Genomic DNA, 19,873 nt, shown 5'->3' with positions numbered 1-19,873 from the left:
GTCATTTCTGTAAGTAGAGTTGGGTGAGGATGTTACTTCATTTTCATGGAGAGATGGGCTGGCTACTGGTCTTCAGTCTGTACTTTTTCCTAGTAACAGTGGTTTGTGTTGACATATCAATACACTTTTTGGCTTCTCCATTTAAGAGACAGCACGTAGTTATAAAAGAGCTAGCTGATGTGTGAAGCATAATTTCTGTACTGGAAGCTAATTGTTCTACTGGAGGATGAAGTGTTTAACACTAAAACAGATAAAAATGCATGTTCTTCATTGGGAACGTAAGGGTAATATAGCTATGCCCTCAGTAATAGGTCTACTTTTTCTTAAACAATTGGGAATAAATTATTTTATGTGGTTTTTGTTCATGCTTGTGATAACTTCTATAGGGATGTAGAATGAAAAATTAAAGTGGTTTAAGATAAATTTTAATTCATTAATGGCTTCTCACTTGCCAATTCTAGGGAACAGCTGCCACCAACAATATATCAGCAACACCTACATTTCTGTTTTTTCGAAACAAAGTGAGAATTGATCAATATCAAGGAGCAGATGCTGTTGGATTAGAAGAAAAAATCAAGCAGCACTTAGAAAATGACCCTGGAAGCAATGAGGACACAGATATTCCCAAAGGCTATGTAGGTAGACTTAAAAGTGAAATCATGATATATCTCTTGTCATTATTTGGTTAAAATGAAATTGACTTATCTTTTGCTAGTTAAGAATACTTTTAAAGAAGATCTTTAAAAGTAATTCCATTAGCTTACTATTGGGGTTTTTGTTTCTCTTGTATGTATTACAATCTTAAGCCCTCATCACAAACTATTTTTCCTAAATAATTTTCTTTACGACTTTTTAAAAAAATCTTTCTGCATTGTCTTAATAGCCAGTTTTAAACACTTAATCATTTTATATATATATACACATTTAATTTTCATCTTATTATTATATATAATATGGATGTTTTACTTATGTGTAATTTAAAAACTATATCTATGTAATTTTCCCCAAAAATGTGAAGAAATGTACATTGGAAAATTTTTCAGTTTTAGACAATTGTGTAAAATAATATGTAAATTTTAATGTGTGACTTTTATATGAACTCCATTTCCTGCCACTTCCTATAGTTTTCTCTCTTTTATTTTTTTTTTTCTCTTTTTTAATGTATCCTCTCTTGCTCCTCTTTTTTTCTGCTTAAGAAAAAAAACTACTTATTTTGTTGTAGGGTCCTAGCCTTTGCTATTGGATATGTTTTTCTGAGTTTTAAGAGTGAGTTGTTGCTCAAATGATAACCTGAAGACTTAGGAACTTAAAAGTGTTTGGAAATTACATAATACAAATAGTTATAATTCAGTATCTTTATTATTTGAAAACTATTCAGGAAGGAACCAAATTCAGAAGTAGCCCTTCATGGTAACCGACTCATTTATGCAAATTAGTTAATCCTCCATACCAAAATATATATTTGCGTATATCTTTCCTAATTTTTATTGTTCTAAAAATGTTTTAGAACATTGTTTTATTGTTCTAAAGTTAATGGTGATAACAGATCAGAAATGAACTTTAAAAAAAAAATGTTACCTCAAGTTAAAGCTAATATATGAAAGAATGTGTATCAAGTATAATACAGCAGATCTGTGTCATGGGCTACAAGTCCTTTCTGTAAAGTCCCTTAAATTCATACTGAATAAGGAGACTCTCTAGTCAGATAAATATGAGAGATTTGTGTGTTGGGGACTGAGTGTTCTGTCTTCAAAAAGTGTCTTTAACATGTACTAGCATTATTTGAGTTAGGCACAATTAATATGTTTAAAACAAAAGTGTTAGGTAAAAATTTGAAATTGTAATACCCAGTTAGAAAGTATGAACATGTTGTATAAGTTAGGGTTGTGACACCTTTTGGAAAATTTTGGAAATTATTTGACTTGTAAACTGTTGTGGTTACATCTTTGTGAATTTTTTTCCTTTATTTACTAAGGGTTTTTGCGTGAAAAGGTCTTATGAGCACAGCAGTCCTGCTGCTTAGCTGGAGGGATACTTCTTTACACATCAGTTAAGTGTGATTATTAGTGTTTTGGCCGCAGGTAGGAAATAAGCAGGAAAAAATGAAGTTTTAAGAAAGTTAAAAAATTTAGTTTTTATGCAAATGTTATGAATACGGTGTGAAAACCTATTAAAAACACTTTCAAAAAATAAATTAATTAAAATATTTTCATTTTTTCCATCAGGTGTCAATCAAGACATTAAAGGTTTTGAACTATACATCTATAAGATTATTAAATATTTAAGATTGGTAATGTGTTTCTAAGAATATCATTCTCACAACACAAATAGAAACTTAATGGGAGTAAGTCAATGAATGAAAGCCTGTATCTTAAGTAAATTTAAGTATAAGCATTGCAAAAAATGTATTGACAATTTTAAAATAAAATTTTGGTTTTAAAGACTTTCAGTTATGTTGTAACACTGAGAGGCTATACAGTTATTGATTTTATACATCTGTAGTTTTAGAACTCCTAATTTGATTGAAGCCAGAGTAAGAGGGATAGGCTTATCTTTTTTTAGAGGGGTTTGAAATACTGCCATAGATGTAAGCATGATATAACATTAAGAATCATAACAGTTCTTATTCAGAAGTAAGAGTGTTTCTGTGAATATAATGACTTTGAGTTTTTAAAACATTGATTAAAGCATTGGGAAAATTGAAAACATTCTCTCTTTTCTCCCATATTTGTTAAGTGTACCCAGTGTGACTTCAGATGCAACGAGAGGGCCTCAATATCAAGTCTCCTACCCCGCCCAGAAGTTTGAGTTCTGGGTGCTCTGGAATTGAACTTGGATTTGCATATGTTCTGGATCTTGAGGCTTACTCATCTATTTTAGTATTCTGATCTCTGAACTATAGATTTTAGACTACAAATTTTGTCATCGTTCATCAAAACGAAATGAAACCTTAAGTGACTCTAATTTGTATAGTAAGACAGATCTTTCATTAAGCCAAACTGGAAGCATGGAAAGGTTTTTCTGACTTCCTGTGTGTGTCTTATGTTAGATTTTCCCCCTCCAAAAAAGAACAATGAAATTTATTAAAACACACTTGACAGAGCAGTAGTACAACAAACACATATGCGATTCACCTGTGTTTCATCAGTTGTGAATATTTTGCTATTTTTGCTTTCTTAATATTTACTTATACACTTTTACCTTCTGCAGAATCATTTAAAAGAAACTGTGGACAAAATATGTTGGTTCATCTCTAAATATTTTATTAGCCTGTAGCTTCTAAGAACAAGAACATTCATTTACATGACCATGATAGCATTGTCACTCCTAAGAAATTTAACAGTGGTACAGAATACTTATAGCCTATGTTTACGTTTTCTTAATTATCTCTGGAATATTCCTTTTTTTTTTTTTTAAGATTTTATTTATTTGAGAGGGAGAGAGAGAGCGCGAGAGCACAAGTGGAGAGAGGGGCAGAGGGAGAGGGAGAAGCAGACTCACCGCTGAGCAGGGAGCCCCTACAGGGGCTTGATCCAGGACCCCTGGATCATGACCTGAGCTGAAGGCAAGAGCTTAACTGACTGAGGCACCGAGGTGCTCCTCCAGAATATTTTTTATAGCTCTTTTTCCTCCATTTAGGATCAAGTCAAGGATCATTCATTGCACTTAAGTTGTTCTCTTTAGTGTTCTGGAAACTTCTGTCTCTTTTTTTTGTTTTGTTTTTTGCTTTTGTTCATGACTGCCTTTTTTTGAAAGTTTAAACCAATACCACTCTAATAGAGTAGCTACTAGGTACATGTCGCTATTTTGCATTTGTTACATGCCTAGTGCAACTGAGACACCAAATTTTAAATTTTATCTATTTTTAATTAATTTAATTTTAAATTGCCACATGTGGCTAATGGCTATCTTATTGTACAGCGCAGGTTGAGACCATCTGTCTTCTATAATGTCCCACAATCTGGATTTGTCTGATTGTTTTCTCATTATTTTCTCATTGGCAAGCTGATTCCATAGGTAGTGTATTTATTTATTTCCAATGGCATATTTCTAGAATATGTCAGTTTGCAGTTAGGTCAGATATAATGCCAGTTTGTCCCAGAGAGTGTTGTATAACAAAGCACTTTAATGCATGTGTTGGTGATACTTGTTTTGTGTGTCCCACGGGGGGAAAAAAAAATAAATGTTAAAACAACTTTAAGTCACCTAGTTTATTTTTCATCATTAAGATACTATGACTGCAATGTTGTCTTCATGCTTGGGGTCTTAATCCTAGATATAATATTGAAGAGGTATCTTGGTAGAATGGAAAATGTGTTTAAAAGATTTGTCAAAACTACCCTTTCAAGGCAAATGTTCTTAAAGTTTAGAGTAATTCTAGAATGGCACTTTGCTTTACAGTGCTACTTTATCCCTCTACTGCTCCTCCACCCCGCTGCTTTTAAATTGGCTACAGTGTGTTACCCTGAGCAATAGGGTTAACATCTACAGCGTAACATTTAATAAATTCAAAATAACATTTTGGCTTTAAAAGCATTTAGGTCACTCCATGAATAATTAAGGATCTATACTAATGGATTCTTACCATATTGATAATAATGACCTGACATAATTATTTGACATTAAAAAGCTTTCTTTAGAGTGATATATACTCTTTCAGAATGATATACATATGCATTAGTATCTGTATAAAAAAATAGAGCACTCGTTGTGATAGGTGAATGTGTAAATGATAATCTGTAGTACTTGGTAAACTTCAAAATTAGTCCTTGTTTAGTAGATGAAATGGATACTTTTCTAGAAAAAAAGGGTTTATCAAAATCAGTTCCATTATAAGCAGAACTCCTAAATAGACCAATCACCATAGAGGAAATAGAGAAAGTTGTTAGAGACCTCTACCATCAGGGTCAAGGGAACTTCAAAGGAAATTTTACCAAATCTTTAAAGATCAGATAGTCTAGTGTTATTCCAACTTTCAAAGACTATATATAAAGAGGGAAAACTTCTAAATTTTTTTTAAGTAAATATGACATTGATCCCAGAATCTGACAACGTTTGCACCAAAAAAAGCTAACGATGGGTTACAATTAGGAACAGTTGTTTTGAAGTTCTGAAAATATTAGTAAACAAAATTCAGTGATCTAGAGAAAGATTCTGATCTCCTAATATGTAGAAAAGGCATTTGACAGAATTCATTACCCATTTATTCCAAAAGCAATCAATAAAATCTTTATGAGAGAGCACCAGAGGCACACTCATTAAAGCCAGGAGAAGGGACGATCACTGTCAGAACTCTGGTGTGGTGTGGGACTACCCACCAACACATACGCGGGAGACAGGAAAATGTTAAATGATGCCATGGGGAAGCAGCACAATCCAGAATATTAGAAATCTATAGGTACTAAGTGACCATAGATGAAAGGAGATTTGAGAGACATTAACCAAATACAGTGTACGTTTTTTGAACTCTTATTTCCAACTGTAAAACATTTATGAGACAACTGAAGAAATGTGAACATGGAAATCTGTTAATGACTAAAGTATTAACTCGGTTTAGTTATAATTATATTGAGGATTTCTTTTAGAGTCCTTATCTCTTAGAAATGTTCATGAACACACTGAAATGTTCATGAATGAAATGAAGACATGTCTAAGATTTATTTGAAAATGGGAGGAGGGGGTAGGGACTGCTTGCGATGTAAAGATGAAATAAGAGTGGCCATGAGTTGATTATTGTAACTGGGAGGTGAGTACGAGAGGTTCACTGTGTTATTTATTTATATATGTTTGAAATTTTCCATAATAAGTGTTCTAATCCTTATTTGTTATTTATCTTAAATGTAAACTGTTTATGAATATAGGTTTAAGGAGTACATGACCACTAGAAGAGGGAGGTCGGCTTTCTTTGGATCTTATGGATATTTTCATTTGCATATTTTGCACAGCAAATCACTGGTAATAAAAAAGTACAAGCCAACATTTTATAATCTTCACATTAAAAACTTAGTTTTTGATACTTTATCAAGTGGGCTAAGCCTAGATTTGGCTTTAATAGTGATAGAAATGAATAATCCCTTCATTTCAGAAGTTGAAATGAAGGGATTATTGTAAAAATTTTAGTAACTATTTTAAAAGAGAAATTTTCTTTAAAATTGCCTACTTTAGAGAGAATCATGTATTTACATTTTGGTTAGCTTGTTAGACCAAATCCAAGTGCTTTGCCTAAAGTCTTGGTTTAATTTTTTCAGATGGATTTAATGCCTTTTATTAACAAAGCTGGCTGTGAATGCCTTAATGAAAGTGATGAGCATGGATTTGACAACTGTTTACGAAAAGATATGACCTTCTTGGAATCTGATTGTGATGAACAGGTAATTGAATACTTAAAGCTTGTAGGGATCATCAATATTTATGCCTGCTCTGGGTTCTTTATTATGTTTCCATCTCATTGTTTTATGTTTCTCCTCAGATGACCACTTCTTTTCCTTTTTGTAAGTTTCCGTTTCTTTGATGGTATAGACCCACCTCCTTTCTCTGTTCTGTGCAAACTGCCAGGTGCATTACACAGAATCTCAGAATTTTGGAATGGCCCCACTAATGAATTGAGCGTTCACCACCTTAAGTCCTTATATTCATTCTTGACCTGTCTTCCATATTTTGTTTTTTACCTCACCCAAATGAATTTGTACCTGAGAAATAAAGACTAATTAGAGGAGCACTCCCTGTGTACCTGGTCTTCACTCCCAGATGTAAATCTCTCTTGTACTTCCCAATACTTCCCTGTGTTGTCACAGAGGAAGTAGCGTAGTACTACCTTGATCAAGCCATCATTATCTTCATCTTGAGTGTTACTTTCCTTAATTTACTTTCTAATCCACTGTCTCTGCTTTGTCTCCATTTCAGTTTATCTTCCACATGCTCATGAAAGTCATTCCTCTGAAACATAAATCCAGGGGCACTTGGGTGGCTCAGTTGGTTAAGTTTCTGCCTTTGGCTTAGGTCGCGATCCCTGGGTCCTGGATCAAGCTTTTCGTCAGGCTCCCTGCTCAACGGGGAGTCTGCTTCTCCCTCTCCATCTCCCCTGCCCCACAGCTTGTGTGCACTCTCTCTTTCTCTCAAATAAGTAAAATCTTAAAAAAAAAAAATGAAACATGAATCTGATCATGCTTCTCTTGAAAGAGTTAAATGATTCTTGTTCACAGACTTCAGGAAGAGGATGTCAGATTCTTGCTGACTTGATCTATTTCTAGCTTTCCATTCTCTTTTCTTCACCTATAGTTCAAATTTCTATATATGTGCCATGCTTATTATTTTTTGACACACTATTATAGATCAAGTATAAAAAGCATTTATATAACCAAAGGAAGTAGTCTGGTTATTTTCTTAGGCAAACAGACCACAATGATCCTGAAATCATAAATTCAGATTCCATGTTTGCTCTAACCATAGCTACCTTACTGAACAGCTTTAGGAATGTTGTTTACACTTGTGTTCCTTGTCAGTGGTGCCCTGAATATAATGTGATGATGCATATCAGCAGAACTGACCACAGCTTCCCTGAGATCTTCCTGCCAGGAAAATCTTCCTTCTAGGGCAGAAGCATAGATATGTACATCAGGCACAATTTCAGCTGGAATGTGAAGACTTTTGGGCCCATTCCAGACTTTTCCAGGGCCACCACTGAAAAAGTTAACCAGGCCATGTGTGTGAATGTTCCCGATGACCCAGAGCACTTAGGCGCCAGAAGGCAGTGGAGGGACGAGTGTCTCCTGAGACTGGCCAAGTTGAAGAGGCAGATGCAGTCCCAGTAAAGCTTCCTGCTGAGCTCCCATCCTTCGTAATTGGGAGTCCTCACTGGGAGAATCACAAGCACTTAATTGAACCTGGAGGCCAGGTGGTCTTCATGCAGATTCAATGGCAGGGCCACAGCGGTGGGGCTGAGGGGTCCTCTCATCACTCCCTGGCCTTGCGTGTCACAGCTGCACTGGATTCTGAGGGCTGTTGACTCCCTGCAACTTGGGCAAGCAAGAGAACAAATCGTCTGAAGATTTTCACCTTTTATTTTTAGTGATTCCATACAGCGGCATTTTATAGCCAATGATTGTGGTTTCAAGTTTATTTTAATCTGTAGCAAAGTTTTGTAATGATTTTCTAATCTCTTTCTGAGTACTCTGTGGCCCTGCATTATGAGGCACCTACCTTCATTTTGCTAATGCTTATTCTGAATAAAAGTTTTTCCTTGAAAAAAAAAAAATAGGTCGTAAAACTCAACCTGGAAAGAAGATTGAGCAAATGACTTACGGTTTCTTTTTTTTTTTTTTTTTTTTAAATTTTTTTTTTTAATTTTTTATTCATTTATGATAGTCACACAGAGAGAGAGAGAGAGAGGCAGAGACACAGGCAGAGGGAGAAGCAGGCTCCATGCACCGGGAGCCTGACGTGGGATTTGATCCCAGGTCTCCAGGATCGCGCCCTGGGCCAAAGGCAGGCGCCAAACCGCTGCGCCACCCAGGGATCCCTGACTTACGGTTTCTAAGAGAGGCATCCTGACAGTGTTTCATTATCCCAGCTCCCTTGTGTGGCCTTCTACATTCAATTATTCTGTAGAGCTATTAAAGGTCTTATTGTATTGAGTTTTGGATAATAGAGTGCATCTGAGGGGTAGTTTCTTCACATAACCTGTGCATTGTCTCCAAATTGTCAAGTGATGTGGGTAGATGCTTGACAAACCATCCTATAAAATGTTAAACTTATACACTAAAATACATAGTTTAAATTTTAATTTGAAATCGTTTGATTTTTTTTTTTTTGAAAGAAAGATTGCTTATCACTTTACAGGTCACAAGACCTTAGGTTCTTATGCATATTCTGACCCCTCCCCCCACCTTTTTTTAGTGGGCTCTACAGCCAATGATGGGCTCAAACTCAACCCCTAGATTAGGTTTTGCGTGCTCTACTGACTAAGCTAGCAGGTGCCCCCCCTTATGCGTATTTTTAATTTAATTTATTTCATTAAATTTTGTTGTCATTCCCTTATGTGAATAATAGATGATTGTATTTCTCAAATGTCAGTCTAATCAAGTTACTTTAAACTTAGATTTTTTGTATTACGTTGGTTTTATGAAATGAATTAAATATTTTCTGCCATTGAATTAATAAATCTAAGTACTTAACTGTTGTATGTATTCAGGGTGTTCAAGAGTCCTTTTAAAATGAAACTTTTTATTTTCTTTACAGCTACTTATTACTGTGGCATTTAATCAGCCTGTTAAGCTTTATTCAATGAAATTTCAAGGGCCTGATAATGGTGAGTAATGGACAGCTTTTCTTTAACTTTCTGCTCTGTGGACCTGTTAGCACATATATAAAACTTTTTATTAAATAATACAGGTAAGGGCGTCCAGATGGCTCACTCAGTTAGGCATCTGCTTTGGGCTCAGGTCGTGATTCCAGGGTCCTGGGATCAAATCCTGTAGGTGGTGGTGGTGGTGGGGTCCTTGCTCAATGGGGAGCCTGCTTCTCCCTCTCCTCTCTCTCCTATTCCCCCTGCTTGTGCTCTCTCTCTCAGATAGATGGTTAAAGTAGATAGATATTCCTTGTTTTAGGAAAGATGAAATTTGCTTTGTTTCTAGAACAAAGCAAAGAGATTAATGAATGCAAATAATGTGAGGTTATTAGAAACTAAAATGAAAATTAAAAAAATTTTTTTTATTTTAATCTGAAAACAAAGCACCTCTTTCTTCCAACTGTTGTTCTAAATCAGGATCAGAACTGGGGGAGATTTATATTTCACACTCCTATCATTATATATAATATGTGGGGTTCTAGATCTTCCTACTTACGCTGTTAGTAGTTTCATCTTCTTCCTTACGTATATTATATGTAAACAGGATTGTATAGACTTGGCAGGTAGTGGGGAGGTGGGGACTAGGATTTTGTTTTGTTTTGTTTTCTTCACAATTGGGAGAAATAGCAAACATCCTATTTACCAGATAGCATTCCCTTCTCATTTGTTATTTTAAATTTTTATAAATGTTTCTCATTAGTAAAATTGTATCTTTAGTCTGAAAATACAAAGTATTTGTAAAAGCAGTTGCTTTAGAGATGAGTAAGCAATATGGATGTCTCAAGATTCCTTAACCAGCCACAAAATACAGGTTTTGGATTGTACCCTGAAGTTAAAGTGACTAAGGCATTCTCTAAATGTGATCTAACCACTTAACATATCTTAATCCCTAAGATGAAATTTGGCAATTTGTATAGTTAATTTCCTCTTAGCTAAATGTTGTCACTGGTACTGCTTTTCTCCTAAATAACAAATAGACCAGTTGTTGCCAACTGCAAGACCCAGTGCAAATGTTAATTTCTTTTATGAAACTTTTTGTTAACCTGCATACATTGTCAGACTATATTTCCACCTTCCCTCTACCTCCTCGCTAGTAGTATTACATGTATCATAGTATATTTTTTATAGCTGAGGACAAGAAGTCTGTTCATATGTTTGTATGCATATGTACATATGTGTTTCAATGTAGTATTCCTAGGACTTAGTATACTACTAGCAGGCATTTAAAAAATGTCTATAAAAAAAGAATGGCTATGAAAATACTCAGAATTTCTTAAAGTTGCTAAAGATTTAAGTAGATATGTGCATATATTTGGATGTGTGTCTGGTTGTATAGTGTGAATGTAATGGTGAAGGAAGGAAAGTATTGCAAGTTTGGTTTAACATTTAATTTTATTCTACCATTTTATAGGTCAGGGTCCTAAATATGTAAAAATTTTTATCAATCTACCCCGATCTATGGATTTTGAAGAAGCGGAAAGAAGTGAACCAACTCAAGCTCTGGAACTAACAGAGGATGATATTAAAGAAGATGGCATTGTCCCACTTCGTTATGTTAAGTTTCAGAATGTTAACAGTGTAACTGTGAGTATTTCAGCTATATTTAATGCGTTTCTGGGTGACAGACAGTTCATGCTATTATCTTCAGTATCCTAGGTGATTCTAAATGGTCCTTTAGTAGGTTTTTGTCCACTTGATTTGAAATGAGTAAAAATGTATAATGAACTAATTAAATTTTCTTCTTTTTAATTGATATGCCCTAAAGAGGAAGGATAGGTTGATTTTTTGAAAAAGTTGTGAATTTGTCAGTTTACTTACTTTATACATATTAGGCAGCTTCTCTGAACAATTTAATCTAGAACATTCTTTATACTTAAACTGAAGGTATTTGTAGATTATCCTTCATACTGGGTGATGAATGATAATTGTAAAATCCAATTTATTTTTCTAGAATGTACAGTTTTTAATAGTGTAGTGGTTATGAGCTCAATAAAAATGACTTTTTAAAAGAAGACGTTTACATTATCTTAATTTGCATTAAGAAGTCAGCTGCTTCTTAGCAGTTATTAATTGCTTTTGTGATTTTTAGTAATGAAAACCAGCATATGCTCTCCAAACCACCTCCTCCTCCCATCCATCCCTCCCATTCCAGTCCTTCAGAGGAGGGTATAGGAGGGTTAGAATAGTGGAACACCTAGAAAAAAAGTGAGAACGAGCACAGAGTCCTTGAGAACAGTCCTTCCAAACTAATGTGATTTCCTTGTTCTAATGAAATGATTCTGGTTTTTGTAAATTAGAGAGTGCTATAATTTGTTTATTTTAGGAGATTTTCACTGTAATTTCACAGGATATATTTAGTAGGAAGATGAAGGATTATAATTGAGATTTCAGTATTTGAAATATTCTACCCAAATGAAATGGATGAAAATGGTTAGATTAAACTAGATACTGGTTATCAGATATTTTCCTGACTTTTGTTTGTACCTTATCCTCAATTGATGCCAGTTGATATATTTAGTGATGGAAAGAAGGCATTTATGGGGGAAAAAAGCCCTTTCAACCCAAACATCTTGATATAATCTCCATCACTGAGAATCACTGTACATGGTTATCTTGAGATAGGCTCAAGTCTATGTGTACTGTGTCCTATCTCAAACTATTTTAGTCCGTGACTTAGTCACAAGAAGTATGGTTATCAGTTTTTTGGTGATAAAAATTGAAATCAAAATGACAGTTTTGATCAGAAAGTCTAATCAAAGTAAGTAGATGAATTTTAAAAGCTGTAAATATAAACTTGTGTTAATTTTCAAAGAGCATTACAAATAAATGGAGAGCTGGTTCTACCTATTACAGACTCGGAAATTTTAGTAAGCTTAGTTTGAGGTGAATCTGTGCTTACCTATAAAAACACCAAAAACTGATTAATGCCATCAGAGAACAAAAAGAAGTATGTCTTCTAAATCAAGAGAGGCAATATTCTTAAATAAAGAGCATCTAGAGTATTGCATTGTTGTTTTTTTCTTACAGCATATAAAAAATCCAGTATATTGAAAAAGGATCTGTAAGTAAGCTGTTGTCTACTAACATGTGAGCAGAGTTTCTACATAGAAAGTATAAAGAGTCAAGCTTAAAGAAACATGCCGGCTATGGTACAATTTTAGGAGCTGATTTCCAATACTATTTTTTCTTTTAGTATTTTAGGAAATTGAATGAATGAATGATTATCAGAAACAAGTGCAGAGACTTTCCTCTGTCAAAAACCAATTATAATAAAATTTCAGCAGTGGTCTGCCCACTGTAATGAATTTCATACTTGTTCAGCATTCTTTGTAAGGAATTTAGTTGTGACCCCTCCACACCCTCACACTGAATTATCCTGAACTTGTGTGGGTGGGTGTCTTGCCATGACATCCTGGAGAATGTGAAGACAGCAGGGCCCACAGTGGAATTAATAGTCCTATAGCTGTGGTAGACTAAATGTAGTTTGGGTTAATCCTTATAAAGAATGGAAGACATTTTTATTAATAATCTAACAAAATCAGTTTATGAAAAAAAGAACAATCATTAATGTAAAAATTCTTTTTTTTTTTTGATGGGGGGTATAGATATTTGTTCAGTCCAATCAAGGTGAAGAAGAAACAACAAGAATTTCATATTTTACTTTTATTGGTACTCCAGTCCAGGCAACCAATATGAATGACTTCAAACGAGTAAGTTTGTTTTAAATGGTATTTAGGGAAAGTAAAAATACAATTTTAAAGAAATAATTTCTTAAAAATCAAAATAATACCATGTCATGAAATTTTAGGTTCAGCTAGGACAATAGGTTCTCCTAATAATATTTTTAGATGTCCAACGAAAGACAGTTTCTAATAAAAATAAGTCCTGGTTACAGTGTCTATTAATAAATAGTATCCAAATAACAGGGTAAAAATATTTGCTTGGTGAGCACAGTATAATGTCCAGAATTGTTGAATCACTATATTGTACACCTGGAACTAATATAACATTGTATGTCAGTTGTACTTCAATTAAAAAAAAAAAAATCCTTGCTTATAATGAAGTAAAAGATAAAAAGAAAGTAATTTAACTAAATAATTGGTTTGGTTATAGAAAGCAGTTAGGAATAATGTCAAAATAGGAATAAGTTAAAATCATTTAATAATTTTTAATGAATTTTTAAGAATTTTGCTGATATTAAGATTTTGATTGTTTCCAATGAAAACATTTAAAATCACACGAATAATTTTAAATTAAAACGAATTGGTTCAGTTTTACTGTACTGAGATGCCTTTAAACCATGTCTGTGTGCTTAAGGACCACATTGCACATTTTCAGTGAACAGGTGGATTACGTATGTATGTATGTATATGTACGTTTTTGTTTTGTGGACACAGTCCTAAGGGTTGCAGAGAATTTATAAGATAAAAGAGAACCTTAGGAATGAGGACATTTTGTACCTTCATGGAACAGCTGCTCCTTGGTCACAGTTCCTTAGGGAGAGTTGTAAAGTAGTGCAACCACAGATCATGGAAATGTTAGCAGGAGCTTCCCCCATGCAGAACCCAGTTGCTGTACCCAGGTTAAACATGCGGCAGCATGGGGAATGTGGGTGTGGTTGTGTTTCTGATGGCTGCCTTTGGCAGTCAGTCTAAAACTGGAGATGATTACTTGGGAGGAAGTTTCCTTAGGGTCTGGAGGAAGAGGCACCCAGCTGAACAGTTAGATCCCTGCTTGGTAGGAAACTGAAGCTATGGAGCATCCTGAAAACTCTTTATTCTTTTTGGTAGTATCTACAGAGCTCATTATAATTCAGTTACAAAAAAATTCATAAAATTGCATAACCGTGGATGAGCTTATAAAATTGCAGAGTTTAGCAGAGTTGATAACCTTGACTATAGGTATTTTAACTGCTCATTTTTGAACTACAATGACTTCCTGTCTCATTCTTAACTTTTGAGAACTGTAGGACAATTACGTACTTAGATTTGTTTTGTCAAATATCTGACATGTATAATGACAGGTCAGTAGAAACAGAGATTAAACATCTACATTTTTATTTGTATGTAATGGGATATGCTGTACTGGGCAACTGTGTGAGCACCAAAGAAGTTTGGGCTGCCTGCTTTGTTATATTGCCTGTTTGAATTAAATGTCATTGGATTTGGCTTTAACTGCCTTGCATAGTTTGTTTTTAGCTGAATTCCTTCATAGGATCTACTCTAAGCTCTATACCATTCATTAATTTCAGCTCAGGTTCCCTGCTTCTCACCTCTGTTCGTGCTATTTGGTTTCCATTTTTCTCTATGAACACTGCTCCATCTTGACCATCTTCTTACCAGCCTGCCATTCAGTCAGCTTTTCTAATATGCATTAATAATCATCCATTGAAGAATCTGTCTCCACCTTTTTGGTTTTAACATCCTCCCTCTCCTATGCCTTCTGGCCTAGTTTCTCTCTCTTTTACTTACCAAACTACCTTTCCTGGACTATCTTTAGGTTAGCAGAGATGTTAGACTTTTCTTGCTTGGGAATATTTGTGTTTGTTTTGTACATTGGCTATGTATCATTTAACTAAATACTTTTTAAATTTTAGTTAACACTGCTATAGAGCAATAGTTCTCAAACTTTTTAGTCTTAGGACCCTTTTACACTATTTAATATTATTGAGGGCAAAAAAAGATTTTGTTAATGTAGGCTATATTTATTTAATATTTACCCCTTAAGAAATTGAAACCGAGAAATTTCAAATTACTTATAAATAATAAACTCATTATATGTTAACATAGATATTTTTAAATTAAGATACATATTTCCCCCACATCAAGACCAATTTAGCAAGAAGAGCATTGTTTTTGCTTTATAAATTGTTATGCTCTCTAACTTAATAGAACCCTCTCATTCTTATGCCTGCTTCTACATTCAGTCAAATTTGCTATCACAGATCATGTAGCCTCTGGAAAACTCCATTGAACACCTGTGAGATAGTGAGAGTTAAGAAATAACAATTTAGCATTATTATGAAAATAGTTTTGAATACTCCCAGAAAGGACCTCAAGGACCCCTGGCCTAGACCACACTTAGAAGCGCTTTGAGAATAATTTAATACTATCATGGACTCCTTTCTTGGTGCTAGTCCCTTGCTTTTAATGTTTGATAAATTTGAATGGGTTCAATGATTTTTTTTGGGGGGGGGGTTCAGCGATTTTATGTATGTTAATATTACATTGCATTTCCTTTTAATTTACATTTAATTTCTTTTTAATGAGACTTATGTCATTCATTGAATTGTTCCTCAAAAGTAAGCAAAAAAAAAAAAAACCCTAATATTTCAGTGCTTTTTGCATTCAGCTAAGTCAACAACATCAGTGTAGGAAAATTGCAATAAAAAATTATTTATGTTTAACTGAAATTGGCCAGTTTAGATCTTGTATAGATAGAGTCCTTATTAAAAATTATAAATGAATTTGGTTTCTAAAAAAGGAAATAATAGTTATATGGTGTGGTACTGTTGTCTCTGTAGTATTATGCTAGATATATAATCCCTTTGTATAGCAAGTTTATATTCTTAAAAGATAATATATAAACATTTGGAAAGTTGATCAAAGTTTAGTTAAAGTCTCTTCCTCTAGAGGGTATTTTCATGCTTTCCTAGCCCAGCAATAGATACTTAATTCTTCCCAAAAATGGCTGGGAGAGGATGAGAATGTTTTGGGGAGGGTCTTGAACTAAACTTTGGGAGTCGAAATGGATAGCATAGCAGTGAAGGAAAAGATAGCAGTGGGCACTCCAGGTAGAAGGGAAAATAGGAATTTTCCATAGGCATGAAATGGGAAGGTGCAGGACTTTATTTAATCAGTCTGAATTTCAAAGGAATTAGAATTTAAAATTTCAAAATAGATTTGGCATGTATTTTATCAGCTCAGAGGGGAATGCTTTGATACCTCGTGTAATGAAGAAAGCTGTAAAAAATGGTTTAAAGAATGATAAAATAGAATTGTTTTGCATTTTCAGTTTACATTTTTATATTGTGTGAGTTGTTTCTAGATAATTTTAGTTTTCAGAGTATCATTGATCTTCTCCTTATGTCACTAAGATGACAGAAGCTAAGGTAATGCTAATGAACCTTGGATGTGGATAGAAATCTTAGACCTCCGTGCATGCTATTCTAACTTTAAAGGTTATACTTTTAAGACCTCGTAGACCAGAACACACCTCCCACTTGTCTGTTCTTGGCTATTATAGGCGTTGTGCACAGATTATAATATACATTTAGGCTATTTGTTGTTGTAAATGGAGTCTTTGTGTTGCAGCATGAAAAGCTTGCCATCTTAATTGGAAGTAGATATTTTCTTTGCTAAAATGTGCTCTTTATATGGATTGCTTTATTTTAATAAAAAAGTAATAACATACAAGTATACACATATGAGCCAAATTGAAGAGGCTTTTGCTTCTTGGGGAATGAGGTGCATGTGAAAAGCAGAGCAGATTTTCATCACTGTAATAAAAATAGACTTTTCTAAACTGGCCATTCACCGTATCAGCTATTTTTGTAACATTTCTGTCTGTTTATTTTTCAGCTTTTTTAATGCAACTCAAATGAACTAAAAACAGAAGATTTTTTAAAATGAAGTAATATAAAGATTGACCTTATCTCACTCTACTCCCCTCCTTGCTTCTATGCTCATCTAGCACCTGTCTGCTCTCACCCTTCCCATGTTCTCGCCATTGTTGGTGCAAGATGTCTCCAGCTTCTATCATCTGGATCAGCCTTGTTACCTAGATTTCCTCAACCATCTCTTTCTTCAGATCTTATTCTAGCTGTGTGTCTCAGTTGGCATTTTGTTTTGGTTTGCTTTTTATTTTGGGCTTGCAACTAGGTGCTTTAATTTCATTATCAGACCATGTTGCTCCCTGACTTTTATTTTCTTACTTTCTCCTATCTCATGTTTCATTTTTGGTACTGTATTTTGAGAAATCATATTGCAATAAAATGTTGTAAATGCTTTTAGACTTAACTAGTTGGATGTTTTAATCCAATCTAAAGTTTAAATTTTATTTTTTGGGAATTATAGAATCATTTTGGAAATCATATATGAACAATTTCATCAACGTCTTTTATACTAGAACTAGTATGGTATATTGATTAGGCCACAGTTAAGAGACATGGATTTTCTTTTCTCAATGGAACTGCAGCCCCAGAGTCTTTTTTTTTTTTTTAAGATTTTATTTATTTAAGAGCACGAAAGAGTGTGTATGAGCAGGGGGGAGGGGCGGAGGGAGAAGCAGACTCCCTGCTGAGCTGAGAGCCTGATGCAGAACTCCATCCCAGAACCCTGAGATCATGACCTGAGCCGAAGGCAGACGCTTAACTGACTGAGCCACCCAGGTGCCCACCCCAAAGTCTTTTTGCTGATTAATTATGGGCACGTCCTCTGCTTTGCCTACCCAAGTGAGCTCAAGGCATTGAAAGACGAACTGAATGTTAGGCTGGGTTAAACTCTTAACATGGAAGATCAATGGACTCTTTACTGAATAAATATTTTTGACACCTAATTTTGATGTACCTAGACTATTGTTTGTCTGAGGTGTAATATAAACACTTAAAAATGAATAAAATAGTTTCTTTAAAATGGGATGAGAACATCCATATTGGAATGCTGAATTTCTTCTTTTTTACAGAGAGTACACATTGGAAAGTTGAGAGTTATCAACCTGTGAAACAGTATGCAGATTTGTGTCTTCTGTATCACATCTGCTAAAATTTTAATTTTTAATATTAGTTGTTTTTGTTTTCTTTTGCTTTATCTAATAGCTCTGTGTTTTGTGTGTTCCCAAGTGATAATAATGATCAATAATGCTTTCAGTGTTTATCTGCTTAAATTCATTAGTGATACAAATACTACTGCCTCCCCTTCTTTCTTAAGAAGGCTCTTAAGCCCTGAATATTTTACTCTTATTTGCATATTTTTATGAAACTATCTCTTTAGCAACTTTCTGGCTTTTGGGGCTTTCTAACACATAGTTTCTGTAGAGTAGAGAGGAAATCTTTTAAAGTAATGAAACTGGTTTTCCTCAAGGTTGGGAAAACAGCATGCCTGACATCATGTGATTGGGAATTAAGTGGAAGGGTTTTTATAATCTTCTGTCATGAATAATGTTGACCCGGCCATGTTCTGTTTTAGACCGACATGTACTGAAGACCTTTATGAGTTTTGTTTGATTCAGACTACCATTTGGAACAGAATCTGTTAAAATATGAAAGTTACATTTACAAATGTACATAGAAGTCTTTTTGTATACAAATATATATTCTGTAGCTTGCAGGTAGATTTCTTTAGAGGCATTTCTGCTGTGAGAATATATTGTCTAATGGTAAACGTCAGGTTTTAGTAAATTATTTGCTTAAAACATAGTTGTAGAACCTTCCTACAGAGGATTTGTTTTCTAGCACTGTGGGTAGAAACCAAGTGTATTCTTACATTTTTATGCTGCCACGTTTATAGCAAGTAGGACATTTTTAAAGCCCTCCAATGGAGAATATTTCTAATCGTTGACAGAAACAAGATTTATTCTTTATGTTTTTTTAAAAAAGAAAATACGCAAAATTAGTCATTTTTAATCTCTTTTCATTGCATATCTGCATATTGAGAGAAAAGTCTAGAAACCTGTCATCTTGGGCATTTAGACATAAGTTTAGCATTCTCTTTTAATTCTAGGGTATTTTGTGATCGACATTTGATTTCTAATTGCCTAAAAATAGTTTGCCAAATATATTTCACTCATATAGCATCATCCTTTTATTAACTTCTCTAAACTGTCAACCTTGTTTTGAAAAATTGCATTACTTTTCCTTTAAACAGTGTGGGAAACCAAAAATAGCCTGCATGTGTTTTATTTTTAATTCCTTGAGGCTGGGAGGAAAGGGAAGGTCACAGTTTGTTTCAACAGTGAAAATATATACTGCATGCCCCAAAAAAGGGGGGGGGGATAAAAATTAATGCCAGGCTTTAAAGATGATTACCAATTAGTAATATTATTTTGAAAGTAACACATATTTCTGAATCAATAAGATGTACATGTAAAGTTATTTTTGTTTTTCTAGGTAGTTGGCAAAAAAGGAGAAAGCCACTAAGGTACAAAAGACACTGGAAGACCATAATGCAATCAGATCTACAGCTCCTGGATAATTGCTTGATTCTCATCAGAGACTGTCAATATTCCATTCATTGCCATTACCAATAAATCATTGCTTTTGTTCGGATGGTATCACTAGTGTTTTTATTGTAATCTTGATACATGCAGTTGTAAATAAAAGTCACTACTTTTGCCAAGCTTAAATTTTGTCATTCTAATAACTATTTTCTCTTCTTCATTTATTTGAAAATTGGCCCACTTCTGATTTTAGAAGAGACTTATGTGTCTGGTAGCATATTAAAAGCCAGTTTTTCTCTTTAGGGGAGCAAGACTGTTTTAGGGAATTAAGAAGTGCGTGTGTGCTCTATACACACACAGAAATGGACTTGG

The 19,873-nt window shown here is 34.2% G+C and overlaps 1 protein-coding gene across 4 annotated transcripts in view; it reads left to right on the top strand.

The window, feature by feature from the left end:
- Positions 1 to 19,615, top strand: part of LOC129495475 (thioredoxin-like protein 1) — a 33,480-nt gene extending 13,865 nt beyond the window's left edge. For 2 of the 4 annotated variants that reach the window (XM_055303004.1, XM_055303000.1), the window contains 7 exons: positions 462 to 635; positions 6,249 to 6,371; positions 9,238 to 9,307; positions 10,758 to 10,930; positions 12,952 to 13,056; positions 18,029 to 18,071; positions 19,452 to 19,615. In XM_055303004.1, the coding sequence (XP_055158979.1) occupies positions 462 to 635; positions 6,249 to 6,371; positions 9,238 to 9,307; positions 10,758 to 10,930; positions 12,952 to 13,056; positions 18,029 to 18,067 (684 nt within the window). In that variant the 3' untranslated portion in view covers positions 18,068 to 18,071; positions 19,452 to 19,615. Of the gene's footprint in view, positions 1 to 461; positions 636 to 6,248; positions 6,372 to 9,237; positions 9,308 to 10,757; positions 10,931 to 12,951; positions 13,057 to 16,926; positions 17,365 to 18,028; positions 18,072 to 19,451 lie in introns of those variants that run through there. The other 2 variants (XM_055303001.1, XM_055303003.1) reach the window with 2 other exon arrangements.
- The last annotated feature ends 258 nt before the right edge of the window (positions 19,616 to 19,873 follow it).

Source organism: Nyctereutes procyonoides, unplaced genomic scaffold, assembly GCF_905146905.1.
Source record: "Nyctereutes procyonoides isolate TBG_1078 unplaced genomic scaffold, NYPRO_anot_genome, whole genome shotgun sequence".
NCBI classification, from domain to species: Eukaryota; Metazoa; Chordata; class Mammalia; order Carnivora; family Canidae; genus Nyctereutes; species Nyctereutes procyonoides.
The sequence above is the reverse complement of the archived record's forward strand: the minus strand, read 5'-3'. Positions and strand labels throughout refer to the sequence as shown.